The sequence below is a fragment of the Primulina tabacum genome, chromosome 3 (genome assembly GCF_025594145.1).
Source record: "Primulina tabacum isolate GXHZ01 chromosome 3, ASM2559414v2, whole genome shotgun sequence".
Classification (NCBI taxonomy): Eukaryota; Viridiplantae; Streptophyta; class Magnoliopsida; order Lamiales; family Gesneriaceae; genus Primulina; species Primulina tabacum.
This window is the reverse complement of record NC_134552.1, coordinates 11565136-11588558: the sequence shown is the minus strand read 5'-3', so window position 1 is coordinate 11588558 and position 23423 is coordinate 11565136. Positions and strand designations below refer to the sequence as shown.

Here is a 23423-nt window from a genome sequence, read left to right as displayed (position 1 = left end):
TATATACATTTTAAAACAATTTCAAGTGATTACATGACACGTATAATTTCAAATTCGTGAATTTCCTGCTATTTTAATTTTAGATTTTTATTCCCTTCATCGAATTTTCGGATATTTTATTTTTAAATTATTGTTCCATTTCAAAAATACTAATCTAAATACAACCAATAAATAAATATAATTTATAACAAAATATTGAAAGTTTGCATTCAAGAAAACATACATAAAATCAATTAGTCAAAAAGATATTTCAGGAAAACTCATTTCGAATTTTCTCAAAATTATAAACACATATTTCATATAAACAAATTAATTACATATTTCATATAAACAAATTAATTACAAAACATATAATTATATATAATAGATTTATCATTTTTAATAGATTTATTAAATAAATCAATCTATAAAAATAAAGAAAGCCAACGGTGAAGGAAACAAGCAATCATTAATAATTACTTATATGATATATTAATATTGTATTTTTATGTTGTGATTGAAATTCAATTAATAATAATAGATTAAATGGAAAATAAACAATTTAAATTTAGAAATAGAATGAAAATATTATAATTCAGGGTAAGTTTTATCAATTATACATGCTAAAGTTAAACTTTTTATTGGTATATTATGAAAAACTACTATTTTAAAATAAAAATATTAAACATTTAAAAAAAAAATAAATTATATGGTGGTGCGTGGTCGAGTTCCGACTTTTATTTATCAAACGTAATTTTTTCCATCAATTGAAAAATAAAATAATAAAGTACAGTCCGTACGAAAAAGTTAACCATAAATCATCATGGCTATCAATTTTCTTTTTAATTATGCAGCTGAAAATAGATTGACAATATGATAATTTATTATTTGAAATTACATTAAATCAGATTTCTCTTATTATGATAATAATATTTCATTTAAAAAATTAATATTTATATTTTATTTTATTTACACACTATTATTTATATAAAATTTATATATTTAAATTCAAATAATTACATTTAAATAAAATATTCATCCTAGGCAGAGACAACTCTGTATCTCTCTCTCTCTCTCAGAACTCTCACCGGTTTCTCTCCTAACGCGCTCTCATCGAAACGTCTCAATCCACGAACATCACGCGCTTACATTTTCTGGGCGTAGTCTTTAGTCATGTGGGATTTTGGGGATTTCGAAAAATCGAAGGCACGGGTTTGACGGAATATGAAGAGAGAGTGAGCTTTATCTTGTTCGTGGGATGTGACTGTGAGAAGCTGAGATTTTGAGTAAGTTTATTTGGTGTCAGCGTGATTGATGACAGTTAATTAGTTACTTGAAATTTTGTTTTGTACTTGTGAATCTGTAGTGAAATTTAAACTGTGATTTTGGGTAGTAGAAATCGATTTTTTTGTGGACGCCTTGATTATGGAGATCAGAAGTGTTTTGTTGATTAATAGTTGAAAGCTAAGTAGAAACGATAATAATATTTTTGCTATATTTGTGTTGCTGTGCTAAAAATTATCTCTTGTTCTATTTAGCTTCACATTATTGTTCATTTGGCTGATATTTATTCTGAAATATTGAATTGGAAATGAAAGGACAGACATGGCCGCTGTACTGATTTTTAAGAAGAGGAGGATGGAAAAATAGCAAGAAGGATCTTGTAAAATAACTAGCTGTGGTTGTTCAATCTACCGACCTGTTCATTTCTTTAGGTTGTAATTCGGATAAACATTTCCCCTCGTTATGTTGATGTGACATTGAAAATTTTCACTTCCTGTTACCTTTATTAAGATTCCAACTCTGGAAGAAGTTTCGGGGCAACACGCACTTGCATGATATTTGAATTGGTTTTTTTTTTTTGTCATGAGCTGTTTTGTTATTAAGAATACAGTCTTGCTTTGTGATCTTATGTTTCAGAAAACATGCCTTCTTGGTGGGGGAAGTCGTCGTCGAAAGAACCAAAAAAGAAAGAAATCAAAGAAAGATTTATCGACACGATACAAAGGAAATTTAGGAGTCCTGACAGTAAATCAACCGGCATATCGCGAGGATCTAGAAGACGGTCAAGTGATACAGTTTCAGAGAGAGGGTCTCAGTCAAGAGCCGATTCAAGGTCTCCGTCACCTTCCAAACATGTAGCACGTTGTCAAAGTTTTGCCGAAAGGCCTCTGGCCCAAACACTTCCGTTGCCAGGTCCTGCAAATGTGAATCATACTGATGCTAGAACGAGCGAAAAGGAAAAGCAAAAATCAGAAAAGGGCTCTAAACCATTATCATTTCCGCCACTCTCGAGGCCTGAATGTGGCCGGGATTGGCTGGAACCATCAGATTTCGATGGTGAACTGGTTGTCGCTTCAATCTCCAGTGAATGTTCCTTTGAGAGTGATGAACCAGTTGGTTCGCATCAGTGTAGCCTTATGGCATCTGACCATGATTCTAGGGGTGGAACCGCTGCTATTGGTCCTTCTAGGTGAGCGGTCCTCTAAAGTAATGTGGGGAAGGATATTTATTTGTTTTTTTTCAAAAACGTGGTTGTATAATTTGGACTTTCAATATAGAAGGTTTTGTTCCCGACTTACTAACATCAGGCCTTCTTTTCTCTTATTGTTTTGATAAAGCATTGTTGTCAAGGATCAGTCCCCCGTGGTTCCAATAATCTCTAAAGAGACACCATTTCCAGTGAATGTCTTCAACAACAAAAATGCCTTCTCTCCACCTTCTAGAAGACGACCTTTGAACACTCAAGTGCTGAACTTGCAGGTTCCACCTCATGGTGCTTTTTGCAGTGCTCCAGATAGCTCAATGTCTAGTCCCTCCAGAAGTCCAATGAGAGCTTTTGGCTATGAGCAGGTTACAAGATCTGCTTTCCCCGCTGGAAAGCTTTATCCAGATATTCCCTTTCTTGGATCTGGTCAATGCTCAAGTCCAGGCTCCGGTCAGACCTCTGGGCATACTTCAATGGGAGGAGATACGTCGGGCCAATTATTTTGGCAGCCCAGTAGAGGAAGCCCTGAATATTCACCTAATCCTAGTCCTAGAAGGACAAGTCCTGGCCCCAGTTCAAGAATTCATAGTGGCGCTGTAACGCCGCTCCATCCTAGAGCTGGAGGAGGAAACTCAGAATCACAGAATAATTGGCTCGATGATGCAAAACAACAAAGTCATCCCCTCCCCCTTCCTCCCCTATTAATTTCCAATTCCTCGCCTTTCTCTCACCCGAGTTCAGCTGTAACGTCACCATCAGTACCACGTAGTCCAGGAAGAGCAGAGAATCCTACAACCTCTGGTCCACGATGGAAAAAAGGGAAGTTGCTTGGTCGAGGCACCTTTGGACATGTTTATGTTGGTTTTAATAGGTGAGAAACTATTATTATTGCATGCCCTTGTGTTTTTCGTTTATTCTTGTTTTCCATTACGTGATTGTTTCCTTTGTATCTTCCCTCTTTGTTCATTTGTTTTCGAAATTGTTTCAGTGCGCGCGCGCGTATTTGACTCAATTGTCTTGAATTCCTTTCATGATTTTATGGGTTCTGTTCTTTGGGTTTTAGTGAAACTGGTGGAATGTGTGCCATGAAGGAAGTAACATTATTTGCTGATGATGCAAAATCAAAGGAAAGTGCGAAGCAGTTAGGACAGGTGAGTACTTCGGCGATTAGAATGATTTGAGGCTTAATTTTTCATGTCGTTTCTGAAGAAAATCTTCAGCCGATTTTTTCCCTATCATGTGTATGAGGAAATTCATGGAATCATTACTGTTTCTTGCAGGAGATAATGCTGCTGAGCCGCTTAAGTCATCCTAATATTGTGCAGTATTATGGATCCGAATCGGTCGGTCACTTTCCTGCTATACTTATTCGGATGCCTTCTATAATGGGTCTTTTATTGTGTAAACTTTCTAAATATCCATCAGTGAACTTAGTTTGATAATGTGCTTTGCACTTTATTCAGCAATTAAATGCCGAAAATTACTTTGTTAAGAGCATTTATACACATTTTTAATTTTTTTTATGCAAATCATAAAGTTTGTGGATAAATTGTTACCAACATGTATCTCTTATCGAAAGAAACTTGTCTATGATCATGCAATTCATGGTAACTTGTATGGACCACTCACAAATTTTACATGGTGTCGTTTCTCTTGAACTTCCATTGATGTTTTATTCTTTGTCCCTGGTCAGGTGGATGATAGATTATATATATATTTGGAATATGTATCTGGGGGTTCTATACGTAAAATTCTGCAAGATTATGGAAAGTTAGGAGAATCAGCTATTCGCAGTTATACTCAACAAATTCTGTCGGGGCTTGCCTATTTACATGCCAAAAATACGTTGCACAGGTAAATCTGATCAACGTTGGTTGGACTGGTTTTGTGCTTGCGATGTTGGCGTGGATATGAATTCCTTATAAAAGTATCTATCTTAGGGATATCAAAGGGGCGAATATACTTGTGGACCCAAGTGGCCGAGTTAAGTTGGCAGACTTTGGCATGGCAAAGCATGTGAGTTTTAATATCTTCTTTGAAGTATAGTCAAATTTTTACATTTCAAATAATTTTTGTACATTGGAAAGAAGAGTCAGGATTATTCGCTTGCCTTCATATGGTAAATTATTTACAGATCGCAGGGCAATCCTGTCCGTTATCTTTTAAAGGTAGCCCTTATTGGATGGCACCTGAGGTTAGGTATTTCTATCCTCATCTCTCACCTCACCTAAAGTTTCTTATGCTTGCTTTCCAGCCGCATAACTATGTTCTTCTTTATTCTGTGCTTAGGTTATAAGGAATTCTAACTCGTGTAACCTAGCTGTTGATATATGGAGTCTTGGATGCACAGTCTTGGAAATGGCTACTTCCAAACCACCTTGGAGCCAGTACGAAGGGGTTTGTGAAACAATTTGGACTCTAATTTCAGGACTTGATTTTCATTCTTGTTTATTTGTACATATTGGGTCTTTTGTGATTAAAGGTGGCAGCCATGTTCAAGATTGGAAATAGCAAAGAACTTCCAACAATTCCTGTTCACCTCTCAGAAGAAGGCAAAGCTTTTGTGAGGCTCTGTTTGCAGCGGAATCCCCTGGATCGGCCCACAGCTTCTCAGCTTTTGGAGCATTCTTTTGTGGAAGGTGCTGTTCCAGCAAAAGAAATAACAACTGCTTCCGAGTATCCTGCGGGGACAAATGTTGTAAAATCCACGGTACACTACTTTATCTGGGGCAAATATGTATATATTCATGTGTGCGCGCGCGCGTGCGCCCGCAAAATGCTGTCTAATTTCATATTTCAGGTGAGCAAATTGAGTTATAATTTTGCTGTTTTTTTCTTTAAGGGGGGTGTATTCAATATAAACTTTTAATGACTTTTTTTAAAAGGTGGACTTTTGTGGAGTTGATGGATTTTGATTGACTTTTATAGAATCTCATGGAATTGTAAAACATATTTCATAGACTTTTTTCAAGATTTTTGTAGACTTTTGTTAACTTTTATAATTGTGATTTATTTTTTTATTAATTTCTTTTAAATAATTATTGGACATGTATAACCTATTCAATTTTAATTTTTTTTTATGAAAATATAAATGAATTTTACTTACTTAAAGGTTAAATAAATTTAATTTGTGAAAAACGACAAATGAACTATCCAATTTATTGAAATCAAAATTTCAATTCTTTATGTCAATTCAACATACTAATGAACAATATTTTTATAAGTTCATAATAAAATTTTATTAAAATGAACAATCAAAATAATAAGTAGACTTTTACAATAAAAAAAATCTAATCATTATTGACAATTTGATCAACATCGCTCCACATTCCATTGACTATGGTATCCCTCCATGCATTAGCTCTTGCTCGTTGTTGTTCTTGAGTATCAAATAACTGGTCGAAGTTGTCATCTCCATAAACTTGTGCCGATGAAGACAATTGAGCTTCATTATCTGGTTCAATTTGAAATTCATCACATCGACAATCCCTTCGAAGAAAATTGTGTAATCCGGCACAAGCCAATACAAGCTCTGTTTGGGTCGTATATGGAAATGGAGGGGCCATCTTGAATATTTTGAACCGTGATTAAAATATACCAAACATGATGCTTTGAATTGTGTTACCGAACAAGTTCATTTACGTCAAGTAATCACGTCGATGTGATGAATTTCAAATCGACACTCCTTTGGTATACAATAATCATAATGATTCAAGAAAAAACACAATTCATCACATGTCAGATCATTCATCGTTTTTATGAGATAAAAGAAAATTTATGAAATACAATAATCATAATGATTCAAGAAAAAAACAACAATTCATCTATTTTTACACATAAATATTGACAATATAATAAGTTCAAGAATGACCATATACCTTTGAATAGAAGAAATTTGTTTGAGAGAGTGAAGAACCCTAGAGATGGCTTGAGATAGAAGAGAGATAGCGTATTTTTCAAAAAAGAAAGTCCATCAAAATCTTTGATATAGGTGGAAGAATATTTTAGATTTTTTGTAATTGTACATAAGGCTTCAAGGTTTGTACATGAATAATAAAATAAGAATCCTTGAAAATCTATGGATTTTTTGGATACCTCTTGACTTTCTGGAGAGTTTTAAAAAGTCAAGTTTGAATACCACATGACTTTTTAAAACTCTACCAAATCCATGTTCAATACCACTAAACATATATAGAGTCATTAAAAGTTTAGATTGAATACCTCTAGTTTTTAAAATTCCATAAAAGTCATTAAAAGTTTAGATTGAATACACCCTCTTTAAAGCTTTCGAAAATCGAAACAGTAACCATGCTTTTCATTTGAAGTTCGCTCGCTCTCCGTGTATATATCAGAGATAAAACATGTTCAATGAATCTTCTGCAGGGCATAATTGTTCCTGTGAGAAGTCTTCTGCAATCGGACATGGAGAGACTTGCCATCCACTCCTCCAGAATATCAAAATCCAATTTTCATTCGAGGTCTTGGTAAATGTGTGGTGTTTGTGTAACTGTGATATTAAGGTAGTTTTGAAAGTCTCACTCGTTCTCTGATTCTTTTCTTGTCATTCAACAGTGATTCCTATTCTCCAGGGAACATATCGTACCCCGTGTCTCCAGTTGGGAGTCCTCTTCTACATCCAAGATCCCCCCAACACATGAATGGGAGAATGTCACCTTCGCCCTTATCTAGCCCCTTTACATCTGGTTCCTCCACTCCCCTAACTGGCGGTATCGGGCCCATCCCGCATCAAGAGGGTTTTTACAACGACCCAAAGCGCCCCTCTTACTGGGATCCGGATATTCTGAGAGGGGTATATGCAGAATCTAATGCATTTCAAGAATCGACAGCATTTGATAATGATCTCTCTAAAAAGCAGTTTGGAAGGGAAGGCAATGGAGAATTTTACAATGGGCAATCAGTATTGGCCGATCGTGTGGCTCAGCAGCTTCTAAGGGAGCCCGTTAAGCTGAATCCACCTCTTGATTTCAATCCTTCCTCTTCACCAGCATGTCACCGTACTACTGGGATTTAACTCTGTCCCATACTGTATTAATCCGATTCATGATAGGCCTAATTCGCCGAGGCTCGATTTTGTGTGCACATTTTAGACATTGCTCAGCCGTCTCAAGCTCTCGGAGGAAGAGTTCCCGGAGCTTCGTTCTGCCAGACGTCCCACTCTCACAAATTTAAGTAGTTTAGGTTTATTTTGACATGAATACAAACGAAAATATTTATTTACATGGGGTTGATAGCTTTGATTGTAAAGTTAACCCTTTGCTAAATCTTTGGTATTAATTGTAGACCAATATAACATTGAAATATTATTAAACCTTTCGTGACAGGTATTAGAAATATGGTCGGAATCGGGGGAAAAAAATATAACTGCCATGTCTAAAATCCATAAGTTCTTCTTGGCCACAACACCAGCCTCGCCTTAGACTAAACCAACCTATGCCACACTGGTGTACCCCTCCAGGTAATGACAAATATCAATGTAGATACGGCTCACTGAGGAATGGCGAGGGACTAGAACGGCATTTTTTTTTTTTTGCTTTAACCCAATGACTCCCGGGAAAATATTGTCCTCATCTGCTGTAGTGCATGCGGCGATAGAAGGCATATGGGCCGCCCTCAGGTTTAATTAGAACTGGAATTTAGACACACCATTGTAATAGCCCGTCTCTGTTGCCTCTTGATACCCCTATGGGAAACTATCATAGGCAAGTTTTTTTGGCAGAAAATTATCGGATAGCAGCGTGAAAAATCAGATCATGTTTGATTTAAACAACTGCAAAGCATTTATTGCATCCAAAATCCAATTGACATACATTCCTTTTAGAGAAGCCTTCATATGGTAATTATATTCGAATTTCAGAAATAATGAGAAGGGTAGTAGTCGACAACAAATGGAGGCAGAGCCAATACTCGGTTGATGGCAGGGCAGGGAAACTTGACAGGAATTACAAAAAGCAACACAAAGATTTTCCATAAACGAAGTGATTCTTTTAAATATTATTTATTATCAAAACGCGAGCACGGTATGTATATCATTTGGAAAAAACTATCAAAATTATGGTTTGCTAAACTTACATCAGCTTCTGAAGACGAACGGCTACATGTTTGAGCACATTTTTGCCAACATGTTACACTAGATCACTTGTAATTAGGAACTCCATATGCTTAGCAGCTAACATCTTCTGTATCTCTTGATTTTCCCAAGTAGATGAACATAGTCCCCCGTTTCCACCATATGTTTCAACACTTCTTGAGCTTCATCCATTTTTCGTGCATTCCAAAGGTAACTCAACATCCTAGTGTACACAAGAAAATTCGGATTACAGCCTTTTGATCCCATTTCTTTCAACATCAACCAAGCCTCGTCAAACTTACCAACCATACAAAGCCCACGAATCATCGAGTTGTAAGTGAATATATTAGGTAATTGCCCCTTTTCAAACATCTGATCAAACATTTTCCGAGCCTTATCAAGCTCACCAGCCACGACATACCCCGTTATCATGACGGTGTAAGTGACTACATCAGGCATACAACCATGCTTCATCATTTCATCAAAGAAATAAAGGCAGGCATCCAAATTTCCAGCCCGACTGAGCCCATCTATCAATGTCGTGAAGTGAAGAACACTTGGATCCACACCAACTTCTCTCATGTGATTCAGAAGCTTCAGTGCTGCTATTGGTTTGTCCCCTTTACCAAGAACATGTAGAAGGAGATTAAATGTATGAAAATCGGGAGAAAACCCATTTCTGCCCATTTCTTCTAGTAATCTGTGAAACTGATCCAGCTTTCCCAACCGAAACTTGGCACACATGATGATATTATAAGTTAACACATCTGGAGAATGGCCTTCAACTGACATCTGCTGATACACCCATTCTATCAGTCTGTACTGATTTTGTGTCAAAAGAGAGTGCAGAATCGCATTGAAAGAATGTTTAAATGGTCTATAATTAAACGTCTTTGACTTAATGAACCTCTCCACAACTTTTCTAGCTAATGCAACCTCACCACAGGCACATATTAATATGTTGAAAGTACGTGCGGTAGTAGGATACCCTTTCTCAATCATCTCGTCAACCAATCTCCACACTGCCTTGAATTCTTCAGACTTTGAAAAGATCTGCATCATAATGTGATAACCATTAACTGTATGTCTGTAATTATCTTGTTCACCAGACCACACAAAGAACTTGTAACCAAGCTTGGCACGCCTATTTCTGTTCGCATAATTTATAGTCTTTAAGATACCAAAAAGAACTTCTCTCACAAGAAGACCTGAAACCCTAATTCCTAAATCATTTAACACCGGTTTTGCATCAAATCCCGGACCATCTTGGTGAAGAATTTCAAGAATCCTCAGAGCATCATTCCTCACCTCATTAATAAAATTCTGTTTGGCACAAGACATTTGATAATTGTAGCCCTCAGAATCACCTATGTCTCCCGAAGAACCAGTAGTATCAGGAAAACCACCGGGGTCTTCCACATTGGACTCAAAACTCGAACTTTTCCAATTTTCACGAAGAAAATCCTCAACGCCTTTGAACCCGTTTTCAATATCGTGGCCATCAATTGTTCGACTACATAAAGCACGAGAAAACTCAAGAAAACAAGCAAATCCCTTGATAATTATGGGAGCGAAAAGAGCAACAGCGCGCATAGCCGTAGTGACTAAAAAATTGAAAAACGCCCATTACACCAGCAAGTCGTCGACACCCAGAAATGCAAACAAACCCACAAATCAATTCTACGCTCAAGCACAGAAATGTAGACTAAGCGCATTTCGATAAATCGAAAACCTCCCATTAACCGGAAGCATGAGAAACAAGAAAATTCATTGATGGATTTGAAATTCGTTACGTTTATCCTTCAATGAGAAGCAGACACAGTCGATTCGTCATATTTGCTCAGGGTTTTAGAGTTCAGGGATTTATAAATCAAGGGCTTCAAGAATTTCAGAAGGGGCACACGCCTCGTCTGAAATATATTCATACCAAATCCTTAATTTTTAAATATTATACTACATCAAGCCAAGTACCGACACAAATTAAGATTGTTAAAAAAAGGAGGAAAATTATGGATATATATTTTAAAATTCAAATCTTGATCAATTCTTTTCATCTCCTCAATCATTGGTCGAGTTGGTTTTTTTTGAGACGATCTCACGAATCTTTATCTGTGAGACGGGTCAACCTTACCGATATTCACAATAAAAAATAATACTCTTAGCATAAAAAGTAATATTTTTTCATGGATGACCCAAATAAGAGATCCGTCTAACAAAATACGACCTGTGTGACCGTCTCACACAAGTTTTTCTCTCATTATTTTGCAATAAATATCATCATAACACCTCATATATATGATCATTTATTTACCATGAATTTGAAATTTAACTTTCTCAATTTTTACTCATTTTTTATTTCCTATATATTTGATGATCATTTTGTTAAAAAATTGAGAAAATTTCATAAATAACAAATATATATAATCAAAGTTATTTTTCAAACTTTCCGGTTTGGTTTGAATTAGTTCCCTTTACAAAATCAAAAGTGTCTGCTTTTAGTTTAAATATATATTTAAATAAAAATCAGTCCGTATTTATCCATTAATTAAGTTTGTATAAAGATCAGTCCGCGAAAAGAGATCACGAACGGAACATGTGAAGCCCGAGTTTTGAAGCACGAATCAAGCCCAAACCCAAGCCCAAGCCCAAGAAAAGAATATCATACATTGGATAATACGACTGAAAAAATAAAAATAGAATTTAAAAATTAATCATATATTATTTTATGTAACTCGAAGTTATTGGTTGAAGAATTATTTCATATGTTGTGCTACAATTATATGTCGATGAAGGGTTATCTCAAATAATCGAAGAAATTATATACACAATAAGTTTTCATTATTAAAAACCTATTCACAAGAGTTTAGTAAAAAAAAATCTTTATAAATCATGTAAATTTATCTAGCATATTTTTTGTGCATATGTTTTTAATTAGTTTTACTAAAAATTATTAAATTTTACAATAAAGTATATCTTTTTTAAAAAAAATAATGAATTAGATTAATTCGGTGCTATGCCAAATAGCCAATGATAATGACTTGGGAAAAGGGAGAAAACGAGTGATTAAGTGAGAGTTGTATTAGGATTTGCCGACTTAATCCGGCAAATTTATACTTTATTGTCAACATTAATACAAGTCGCTAATTAATACAAGTCTCTCGAATAATAAATTTGGCCCCCACCAAATTACCCCGTTATTGAATACATCCACCATTCGTATAAAATTTTTAAAACACTCTTAGCAAATATTTTTGATATATTTTGATTTTGATGTACTTTTTCATGTTTTGTTTTTTAAAAATTGTATGTGGTATAATTATTTAAAACACAAAATTTGTATTGTATTTAGCACGTAAGATTTCCTACCTCTTGATTTAAAGAGTAATAAGCTAGTTTTATGATATAGTTTTTTTGCTGTAATAATGACTATATATTAGATTAAAAGCACACATTGTAATAAATTTTTTTTGGGTTTCAAGTACTAACAAATATTGAGGTTGTTAAAAATATTAGAGTGAAAAATCAATTTTTTTTTAAGAAAAAATGGATTGTGTTGTGAATGCAACCAAAGTCTCACATTAGAAGATCAAGAGGAAGGTCATGAGTTAGTAAGATGTAATGATATCTCTATTGGTATGAAACATTTTGGGTAAAGTCAAAATCAAATCCATGATAGCTTAGACTCAAAATGGACAAGATCATACAATTGTGAAGATATGCGACTTATATGTTATAATAATTGATATAAGAGTCATGATCTAGATTGAGCCATGTGAGTGAGATATAATGATACTTAAATGAAGGAGGTGAGAGCTCCCGATAAAAATCTTTGATAAGCTCTCGAGGTGGGTGATGCTCCCGATATTTCATGTAAGACGTGTGCCCCAACGCGGTGAAGATTAGTGACCTCAATTGGAGGACGAACAAGGCTCGAGGGGAGGTCTAAATCATGAGAATAATGGTGGAACTTCGTTTAAAGAAAGGACGACTGATAATACAACCAAAGTGCCACATTAAATATATATATATATATATATATAAAAGATTATGAGTTAGTAAGAAGAAATATATCTCAATTAGTACGAAATCTTTTAAATAAAGTTCAAAAACAAATTCATGGATAGTTAAACTCAAAGTAGAGAATATCATATTACGTAACTTCTGTGTCATAACACATTGAATCGACTCTTTTATGCTAAACACACATTTTTTTTTTTGGGAGGGAGCTGAACACAAGATTTCACACCTAACGTTTATTCTTGTTTTTTTTTTTTTTCAAAGTTCATGATTACACACAATTCATTTTATTTAATATAATTTTTAAAATTTGTCCACTAACCATAAAATATCATATCAATGGAATCTTGATTTTTGGTTATACATCCAAATCACCTCTCTTTTTTAAGGATGTCCCAGCACTCGTTGATTGATTTGGGGAATAATCCACGTTTCTTTTTCTTCTAGAGTAGCACAGAACAAGAAGTTTCGGACTAGAAAACTGCCACGTGGTATGATTAACTGCTTTGTTGACTAAAAGATTCATTTTTATTTTTTTTGCACATCGAACTTTATTTAAATAGTTTTTTCAAATGTTTAAAAATTCTATTATGAACTTTCATTTATCATATTTTACAAATTTATAATAATTTTTTAAATATTTACAAACACTATTTTCTATTTTATTTCATACGTATTTTATTATGCATGTCATCCTGTATTTTATATGTGGATTGCTGTGAATCTATATTCGTTCTATTTTGAATAATATAATATAATATAAGATAAGATATAATATTAAAAAAACTAAATTGAAAATCGCTGGGATTGCCAGTGGCTAGACAAATGTTCAATGGTGCCATATTTCCATATTATTCAATTATTATAAAATTTAGGTTTGACATTTTTGCATTTCGGTCATTTTCTATTTTATCGAAGTTTGGTGCTAACACATATATGTATATCATAATATTAATAATATCGACACTTTTCTAGTGATATCATGAGATTTATACAGATATTATAGCGCATCCAAATTCGACTGACTGTACTCACTGTACCAAGACGGGTCTTTCCAGCATGCTTATGTCATCACTCACACGCACCTTAGGAAACTTTCTAGGGGGCCACCCATCCCAAAATTGACACAAATCAAGCACGCTCAACTTTGGAGTTCTTATATTGATGAGATACCGAAAAATATGCACATTCTTGATATGAGTAGTATCAATCAAATCTTTTAAGTCATCTTCAACTCTACAGTATCATACCTGAACAGTTTTGGAATTCCTCTCCTTCCGGTGTAAGATCGGTTTATTCATGTTGCCCTCCACCTAGGAGTCTGCCAGAAGCCGCTCATTTTCCGTGCAACCTCATGGCACCGGCGATCACTCCCTGCCCTCTTCAGTCCCGGGCCTCACATGCCCACCAGCTTCCGCTTGGTTCGTCATCGAACCACACCGTACTAGGAGAGGTCGGCTTTGATACCACTAAAATGTCACGTCCCGATATGCATGGCATGAACATCAGCAATGTTCTTGAAATTCAATAATTAAATAGACCAATAACATTAAGCATTAACAACATTTTTATTCTAAAATAAATTCGTTCAACAAATTCATTGTCTTACAAACCAATTACTAAAAGAACAAATCCAATGTTCAACTTATTCAAATAAATGTCAACACTACACAAGGAATTATAAATTATCTAGCCAAATCACCATCCCCGAAATTCAGTAGATTCTTGCTCTTCTATCTCATTCTCATTTGAAATGAAATGTAAATGGTGAGTAATATGGTCGTCACTCAGTAATTGGAAGGAGCATATCTTCAATTTTAAAAGAAAAAAATATAATATTTTACTTATTATTAGATCATATCTTTAAAACTTATTCACGAGTAGATCTAAAACAGAAAACAATAAGCGTCAAATATATGGCTTAATTCCCTAGATTGGATCATAATATCTGGCTTAACTCCCAAAACTGGATCATGAGTGTCTAGTTTTACCCCACTAGACAAAGTCAGAAACAAGATCAAGACATCACCAAAAATATTTGTTGAAAACGATCGTAATGCAATACATCATATATTTAAACTTAAAATACCATGAAGGTAAACATTATAACGTATCAATAAATACATGTTCCACTTACTATCTTTTGTTATCATTGAAATTAACACAAGTACATTTTTCCTGCTTGTTCTCAACTGAATTTGGAACAATAAAGGGACACGTCTGACTCCTTTAATTCCATTTATATTAACCACCGATTCTTAAGCTCGGTTTTCCTATCACCATCTATTCAAATTTTGACTATTTTTTTATTTATCATTACTAGATACAATTTTAAATTAACAAAATTTAATCCCCATCTTACTTCGAATTACTGAATCGGAATTCAATCTTCATAAGGTAAAATTTAATTTCCCATCAAGATCATGAACCTTGAGCTCTGATACCAACTATAATGTCCCAAATTCGACGACTATCCTCACTGTATCAAAACGGTTCTTTCCAGCATGCTTATGTCCTCACTCACACGCACCCTAGGAAGTTTTCTAGGGGTCACCCCCATCCCAAAATTGCCCCAAGTCAAGCACGCTTAACTTTTGAGATCTTATGTGATGAGCTACCAAAAAGAAGATGCAACTTGAGTAGTACCAATCAAATCTTTTAAGCCATCTTCAACTGTACAGTCCTATACCTGAACAGTTTTGGAATTCCTTTCCTTCCGGTGTAAGATCAGTTCATTCATGTTCCCTCCACCTAGAAGCCTGTTAGGAGCCGTTCATTGTCCGTGCAATCTCATAGCATCGACGATCACTCCCCACCTTCTTCGGTCTTGGGCCTCACAGATTACTATAATATAAAAAACGTAATTATACAAATAAATAAAAAAAGCTATTAAATAAAAAATATCATATTAAATTAAATTTTTTGTCCAATTAAATAATAATTAATTAAAATTTTGGTATATAGTGTGCACACGCGAGGTAATTGCACATTATCTGAACCAATCGTTCAGCTATTGTTCTTTTTCGATCGACAAATACCTTTTTACAAGTCTACAGCCAACCTAGTTTAATCCCTTCTCTCCAAATCCATCCTCACTACGTTTTCTGCCAAAAAGTAAGCAGATAAGCGAAGTTTCCTTCAGTGATGACTGTGGCAGAAGCCCAGAAGGTGGAGCCGGTGGCTCCGCCTCCCTCGCCGCCGGTAGCGCCGGTTGAAGCTTCGAAACATGTTGCAGGGGAGAAGGCTATAGTGCCACCTCCCACCGAAGAGAAACCGGATGATTCTAAGGCTCTTGCCATCGTTGAAAGTAAATAGTTGAACCCACTCTTCATATCTGTTTGTCTGTTTCTTGTAGTTTTTACGTGCATGCTAGTGTTGAGGTGTTGAACTCTTTCCAAATCTCAGGGGTGAATTTGTCTTCTTTTACATGTAAAGGAATGAAGGGTTTTTCTGAAATATTCGGTTCTTGATCTGTGTATTTGATATCCGATTCTTCTTAGGATATTAATGAATGAAGGGTGTATTATAATTAGGATTGAAACAGGAAAATCAACTAATGGAGTGTTTTGTATCAAGGGAGATTTTGTTATGGGATGGCACTGATTGTTTTTGCCTTCCGCTGAGATGGAATTTTATTGCTATTGATGAAGTTTATTTTGGTCCTTTTGCTGATGAGGAAATTTGTTTACTCTGTTTCTTTGTTATAGCATTTTAAAACTAACCAAAAAAGATAACATGTAGCTCACACAAGGGAAAAGGAATAAATTTCGAGAAGGTAGCATGTAATCTTGAGTGTCAATATATCCAGTGGATCAATTTATTTAAACCTACACTTATGCAGCCTGATAATTACCTGACCACTCATTAATTAAACAGATATTTCCTTTTTTTAAAAAATTTTCTTTTGGTGCATGTATTGCTGAAGAACCAGCTGAGGTGAAAGAACACAGGGGGATCTGTCGACAGAGGTAATCGAGACTGAAATAATTTGTCTTTCTTCTTTCATTTCTCGTGGGTTTTGAGAAGTGGATGAATCAAGAGAATGCTTATTAATTCTTTCACCATATTTTAGACTCGGTATTAGCTCGGGTTGCTACGGAGAAGAGGTTGTCCTTTATCAGAGCTTGGGAGGAAAGTGAGAAGTCAAAAGCTGAAAACAAGTGGGTGCTTTCTTAAACACACAAATTTTTAATCAAGTATATTTTTTAGCAGTAAAAATAAAATTAGCTTCTCAAAAGCGCATACACAGCTTTTAATTAACAACGAGATATTGTCTGGAAGCGGTAATGCATAATATGAATTTAAGGCGAATGCAAATGAGGATGGTATTGTTGTGGTTTGTATCTGCTGAAGTACTATTTATCTACAGAGCTCAGAAGAAATTGTCTGCCATTGATGTATGGGAGAACTGCAAGAAAGCCAATCTAGAAGCCGAGCTTAAGCAGATTGAGGTAGCTAGTTGTATGACTCGATCCATTTATGATCATATGCTTTGTTTATTTTTCTTTTTCCAATCAATCGATCCAAATTCCTATCATTTTTTCCCAATCCTTTCTACCTATCGTAAATAGAGGAATATTGATTCGCAAGCATTAAAAATGGATCGAATTTTCTTTAAAATTTTGATAGACTTGGATAATACACCATGTATTGTTCACAAATGTGAGTGCTTTCATAAACAATCTGTACCTTCCTCGTCATTCGTTTTGGGAGAAAATGTGGGCTGTGTTTGGTTTCATTTCTGTCTTCATCAGACATGTGTTTTTTGAAAATATGTTCATGGAGATTGAATCAAGAAATACGATGTAAGCTTGTTTAGTTTTCGGAACAAAATATCCGTACTATATAGTATATATTAAGAGATGCATGGATCAAATAAGGGATGTAGACAAGTAGTTACCGATCGAGAAAATGCTTTGCCTCTTTATTTTTCTTTCGGGCGAATTGCCCAAATGTATGGGTGGCCTGCAGGAACAACTGGAGAAAAAGAAAGCTAAATACGTAGAGAAGGTGAAAAACAAGGTTGCTATAATCCACAAGGCAGCAGAAGAAAAACGAGCGACAACTGAAGCCAAACGAGGGGAAGATCTTCTCAAGGTAGAGGAGACCGCAGCAAAATACCGTGCCACTGGAACTGGTCCAAAAAAATTACTGGGGTGTTTTTGAAGATGATATTATATTCGGAACCGAGGTTCATGCATGTTCTTCATTTTATGTTTGAATTTTTGGATTGATTGTTTATATCTTTCTTGACCACTGCGTGTGAATAGTGAAATTGTGTATCTAATAGATTTGTGGAAAACACTATGAAAAGGAAATGTTTTGTTTTTGTTTTTCCTTGAATAATGAAAGAGATATTATTGATGTGCTTTATTGGATTTTTAAGATTTATTGAAGCAAAAATAACATAAACTCTATAAATCTGCTCATCTTTTTCCAACATAAATTTTATAGAACCAAAAACAACACATGATTTTGCTTAAAAATATTTTTCTCATCCCTCAAAATGAAAACAAGCGTTATCATTTAATTTTATTATTTTTAACTCGTCATATCTTTCAATATAAAAACAGGATTAATTCATCGTCAATCAATCGGTTTTTCTTTTTAAATTGCGTCTTACATAAATCTTTATTATTAATCTAGGATTAAAGCCATTACGTGCACTAAAGACGTATTCAATAATTTTGATAATAATATCAACATTAAAAAAGCCTGAGCTGCTACGGTATCTCAAGAATGTGTCAACACCTTTCACATGCCTGACTGTTGAATGAACGATGAATGAATGATATTTGCATATTAATTTCTGCAAAAAAATCTGATATCTTCCCTTTTCTCTAATGGCTATCAGTAATATCTTACTTCGTTTGGTTTGCTCGTATATTTGGAGTACTACGTACATCGATCCTATTAGTGGACGTCATTTCCGATCTATGCAAGTAGTTTTCCGTTACCTTGCAACGACAGATTCAGGAAGGGCTGAGTGCAAGCCAGATGACAAAGGTCATGCCACCAAGGAGTGGAAGATCAATTTGAAACTGTTAGTAGAATTGTACGTTGATGTTTTAGTCTTTTCTTTTAATTTTTTGACTAAATTTCTCGGTCTTATATACCTCGATTATCGGTTAGAATTATTCCGACAAGGAAATGTAATATCTTTCTCCTTGCTTCTTAAGCATTGTTTGTTTAGTGGCTTGTCATTAGCATCCTTCAGATATCTTTCCGACAATAACTGAAATTCCATTTCTGCAGTGCCACAAGATATAAAAGCATATCAGCCGCATGCATGCACAAAACATTTGTACATTGATGTGGATTTCTAGCAAGAATGTAGCAACTATCTAATTCTAACTTAAGAATTGTACTCTTTCATGTAGTCAGAACAAACAAGAAACAAAGCTAATGGAGAAGCATGTGACGCGGAGACTAGTTCTGATGAAAAAGCTGTAAAATGTGATACTGCGAAACAACATTCTATGAAGTGGATAAGAGAGAATCCAACGAATAACAAGCTGAAAGATCTTGATATAGTGCCCAGTAGACGTGATGAAAGAATTGGAGAACATCTTGATTCCTCTTTGAACGGCTTGTTGATGGATCCATGCATTGAATTTGCTATCAAAACTCTCAGCGGTGTTATACCTATTGAAGACATGAACGAAGTCCAATCCTTACACCACACCAAATTTCTGAGTCTGGTTTTTGTCAGTTTTGCCTCCTGGGGATTTGTGGTTCGACCCATGTTTCTAATTTGCAGTAAAAACACTCAAAGGTGAAATTCCTATGGAGTGTAGCTCAGATATTTGGGTTTTATTCGAGCAGCCTTCAAGCTCATCAGGATCCAGCTATTGTAATATCACAAGTTTAGCACAGTTCAGGCTAAACAGCTTCTGCCCATCGAGTTATTTGTATAATGATACTTTTACTGCATGAGACTTCTCAAATAATCATACAATTCCCTCATTCACCACATGAAAAAAATGACAGCCGGCTTTGTTGATTTGTATCTTTACACATTTTCTTGATGCAGGCGTTTATCTTGGTGTCTTGATGTAAAAACCTTGGTACATACTAGAATTCTTAATTCTCAGCGTAGCGCTGCAGTTTATCTCTACTTTCCTTTTGCAACTCCATAATTTAAAACTAGTTGCTCAGTTGTGTTTTTTCCCTATTCCAATCAACCTTAATTCAAATCTCATACTGTAACTGTGGATATTTGTTTGATTCGGAAAAGCGACCAGTAAGAATGTGCACGAAGTACATAGAATCAATGACAAAACTATATGATTTCCTTGGGTTTATAGAAGTAGAGGACAGTTGACAAACTCCGGGACAACAGATAACTAAATGAAAAAGGTTAAAAATGGAAGCTCTACATGGACAGTTAGTTTGAAACAAAGAAATGTTCAGGAGATGTAGGTACTTGGTCAAATTATATATATATATATATGATGCAATTTGGATAGTGATGTATGTACGAAAGTTACAAAATGGGGTTCTATACAAGACTTTCAAACAACGTTAGAGCCTGCACGAATCCTCAACGTTTCACTTCTCTTGCTTCTCTCCATAGCATCTACCAGCCAGTTCACACTTTCTTTTATTCCCAACCTGCAGTAAGATTCCAGAACCATTTTACCAAGGAGAGGGCACCAAACGCCAAGTGCGGAGTAGCATTCTGAATAATATACATATTCAAAAGCTTAGCACTTACCCATCAAATGCAGAAACAGATTGAAATGTATAAACTCTCTCGTCCAATTTCTTGAGGTCCAGATACCGAGCAAGTTCATCAGATGAAACAGCTCCTTCAAGATCCTGAAAATACACAAGTTAATAAACATGTAGCTCATTAGTAAACGTAGTCTACACTTTCCTTTTCTTTTTAAATCATGGCCTTTTGGCCCTTTGACCATTTTAGATGAGAGAATGCAGAACAAGAAGCTTAAATATGACTGGTTGTGTAGAATTATCCGCTTTATCCATCCAGTCTCAGTCTCAGATTTTGTTCCAATATTTACTAGTACTGCTATGTGAAATGGAAAGAATAGCTTTACCTGTTTGTTGGCTAATATCAGTAGTGGAGCTCCTTGTAGATCCTCATGCCGGAGAACCTTTTCTGAAAACCAGATACAAATTTATTGTAGCATCAGGGTTGTAGTTGAAAAAAATTAGAAAATACATTAAACAGGCTCATGCCAGTAACATATTTATTCGTTTCTTAAGTTCACAGGCATCTTCACCCTGACATATTTACCAAGTGCAGATTTCGAATCTTCAAAACGTGATGGAGAAGCAGCATCAACTACAAAAATCACAGCATGTGCCTCTTCATAGTATTTTTCCCAAATAGAACGAAGACCAGGCTGGTTCACATAAGTCTTGCATCAGGACATTTTCCATAATGAAAATATAGGATTTTTGAAATAAGTTCCAAGTCAAATAAACCAATAAAGTCCGGGTGTCGCATTTCAAACCTGACCTCCCAGGTCCCAGAATACGAGTTTTGTGTTTGACACTTCGACACGACCAATATTTAGTCCAACAGTTGGAACAATCCGATCTGGAGGAAGACCTTCCAAGTTTGAATACTGTGATTTAAATCTCTCCAGTAACGTCTACGGAATCATAATGTCAGAAAGAGCTCAAAATAAAGATATTCTAAAAATAATACAGCTGTTGAATTTTAAAATAAATGCTGCCAATATTCATGTGAGGACATGACTATAAACTAGAAGCCACTCAAAATCTCTGATGAAAACATAGACATCCCAAGGACAAAATATCTAGGAATATGATTTAACAAACAATGAACTAGGCTAAAACTATTGCTCATGGAACTCTTGTTTGGACATCTCAAATGACTTTTGAACTAGTAACTGAGTAGTTTTATTCACAAATGCAGGAGCATCATCAATTTCACAGGATACGAATCAGCTTAAATCATCTGTAATTTTTTTTCATATATCAATGGCAGAATAAAAAACATTGACGGGGCATCCTCTTATTCACACTGTAGGAAAAATATACAGACCCACATAAAACACTCCATTTCTCGTATAAGTACATGGTTTTCATCGTTTAAGTAACATGTTTTTCACCAAACCACATTGAAATATATTATGATAAGAGCAAATTGGAAAGACAGCATGCCTAACAGCTTATCTGACAGCAAATAATTCAGTTCCATCAAATCATGAGGCTAAAATAACAAGTCAGAAAGAAAAATTAAGGCGAATGAAAGAACAGTTGAGCATATTACCGTTTTTCCAGCCTTGTCGATTCCAAGTATAAGAACATGAAACTCCAACTTACTGAAAGTATACTTCCACAATCCATAAAACAGTGAAAACATCTCTATCTATTTTTGAATTTTCTGTTTCTTCTTTGTATGAATCCCCAGTCAGGAGAGAATAAGAATCCAAATTCCACAATATAAACTGCAGATAAAGAAAAGCCACCTGTTATCAGTTAATACAAAATATGGAAGAGAGATTATCCTTAAGATCGGACTAGAGTGAAACAATTCAAGAGGGAACATCTTCCACATCAACCTAAAATTGACTTAGTTCCGGTTTGGAACTATGAATTTCAAATCCATGGATTTCAAATATATTTTTGTCATTAAGATAAGTAATACCACAAACTTCAAATGCACATGTTTATATAGTATTTCAAATTAATTAGTATGAATTGCAAGTTTACTCAATAATTGTGTCATTTAAAATTCATTCTACTTTATATTACTAATGTGTAAATAATCAAGGTGTTGATTTAATATTTAATCAATAATTTTATTATAAAAAATAAAACTATAATCGAAATCCATGGATTTCAGATCCATCCCTCCAAGTGCACTCTGGTTGCATTCGCATTTATGTATTTGACGTGCAGGAAGGGATTCGATACGAGTAAATAGCAAGTCGCCCATAGATTTTCTTCAAGTAGTTATAGTATGTGTTAATGCCAAAAGAAATATTCTAAACCAAGGGATGATTTCTAAATATTCCCAAAATTCACCCACTCCTCAAACGCAAAATCCAAGAATCACATCCTAGCACTCAAATATTTTTCTACAAACCCATGGCCGTGATACCTAAAGATCCAATAAATTAAAACGAAAAAAATAATCAATAAATCTAAACCTCAATTGAAAACTAAATCAAGAAATGGAGAACACGTTCCTGCAACACGGCCTTCATCCAGATCCAAGTCCATAACAACAATAAATCTAACCACGTCTTAAAAAAATACACGAATCAAAACAATAAGCAAATTCAATTGATCGTTTTAATATGGAAACAACAAGAAACAATCGAAATCCAGGATTAAGTTTTAATATGGAAACAACAAGAAACAATCGAAATCCAGGATTAAGACAAGGCATTCAACCCTGTAAAAATCAGATAATTACGCATATCATCGAGAAATAAAACTGAAAAATGCGAAAGAATGGCGTACTTTTTCTGGGTGAGTGATCGTGGAGCTCTCTATGTTTTTCCGCGATTGACTAAGATTGGGACTGTGTTGCACAATTTTCCCCCCTTTTAGTCAGCGGTGGGCTCGACCCAGATCGCAGCGAACCCACTCGAAAAGATGAATGGGTCACATCAATCTCATTTGGCATCCGATTTTAAAAATAATTTTATTAAATTCCTCTTTTAGAAATTTTTGAAGAAATTAAAGAATTTTTTGTTTGACCAAGATTTTATTTTCAGTTTCTAGATTTTTGTTTTTACATTTGTCTGAAGTTTATTTCGCAAAGGAAAAATTTTAATGGTTAATTTGACCTTATCCCGTGAATATTATATAATTGAAACATAAATTTTAAAAATTCTTTGAATAATT

At 34.8% G+C, this 23423-nt stretch overlaps 3 protein-coding genes and 1 pseudogene across 14 annotated transcripts; 2 read left to right on the top strand and 2 right to left on the bottom strand.

Moving 5' to 3' along the window:
• The first annotated feature begins 1029 nt into the window (after nucleotides 1-1029).
• Nucleotides 1030-7767, top strand: LOC142540310 (mitogen-activated protein kinase kinase kinase YODA-like). Of its 9 annotated transcripts, none has more exons than XM_075646371.1 (12): nucleotides 1030-1265; nucleotides 1900-2452; nucleotides 2601-3338; nucleotides 3531-3618; nucleotides 3748-3810; nucleotides 4161-4321; nucleotides 4408-4483; nucleotides 4609-4635; nucleotides 4757-4864; nucleotides 4950-5267; nucleotides 6851-6951; nucleotides 7040-7764. In XM_075646371.1, exons 2-12 carry the CDS (start codon nucleotides 1905-1907, stop codon nucleotides 7497-7499), a joined length of 2688 nt encoding a protein of 895 aa, XP_075502486.1. In that variant the 5' UTR covers nucleotides 1030-1265; nucleotides 1900-1904; the 3' UTR covers nucleotides 7500-7764. The 9 variants fall into 9 exon arrangements, with proteins under 9 accessions (XP_075502486.1, XP_075502484.1, XP_075502483.1 ...); XM_075646369.1 differs by having other exon boundaries at nucleotides 1874-2452; nucleotides 4602-4661; XM_075646368.1 differs by having other exon boundaries at nucleotides 4602-4661; nucleotides 7040-7763.
• Nucleotides 7661-10483, bottom strand: LOC142540312 (pentatricopeptide repeat-containing protein At3g60050-like). 2 transcript variants are annotated; one of them, XM_075646377.1, is made up of 2 exons: nucleotides 8558-10482; nucleotides 7661-8178 (listed from the first exon to the last, which is right to left on the bottom strand). In XM_075646377.1, exon 1 carries the CDS (start codon nucleotides 10146-10148, stop codon nucleotides 8655-8657), a length of 1494 nt encoding a protein of 497 aa, XP_075502492.1. In that variant the 5' UTR covers nucleotides 10149-10482; the 3' UTR covers nucleotides 7661-8178; nucleotides 8558-8654. The 2 variants fall into 2 exon arrangements, with proteins under 2 accessions (XP_075502492.1, XP_075502494.1); XM_075646379.1 differs by lacking the exon at nucleotides 7661-8178 and having other exon boundaries at nucleotides 8238-9608; nucleotides 9864-10483.
• A 5086-nt stretch (nucleotides 10484-15569) lies between these two features.
• LOC142540313 (remorin-like) lies at nucleotides 15570-17963 on the top strand (annotated as a pseudogene).
• A 1952-nt stretch (nucleotides 17964-19915) lies between these two features.
• Nucleotides 19916-23198, bottom strand: LOC142540309 (uncharacterized). 3 transcript variants are annotated; one of them, XM_075646366.1, is made up of 7 exons: nucleotides 23037-23198; nucleotides 21838-22015; nucleotides 21053-21193; nucleotides 20833-20956; nucleotides 20633-20694; nucleotides 20290-20393; nucleotides 19916-20186 (listed from the first exon to the last, which is right to left on the bottom strand). In XM_075646366.1, the coding sequence occupies exons 2-7, from the start codon at nucleotides 21928-21930 to the stop codon at nucleotides 20087-20089; spliced, it is 624 nt and encodes a 207-aa protein (XP_075502481.1). In that variant the 5' UTR covers nucleotides 21931-22015; nucleotides 23037-23198; the 3' UTR covers nucleotides 19916-20086. The 3 variants fall into 3 exon arrangements, with proteins under 3 accessions (XP_075502481.1, XP_075502480.1, XP_075502482.1); XM_075646365.1 differs by lacking the exon at nucleotides 23037-23198 and adding an exon at nucleotides 22721-22954; XM_075646367.1 differs by lacking the exon at nucleotides 23037-23198 and having other exon boundaries at nucleotides 20833-20941; nucleotides 21838-22069.
• Between the last annotated feature and the right edge of the window lie 225 nt (nucleotides 23199-23423).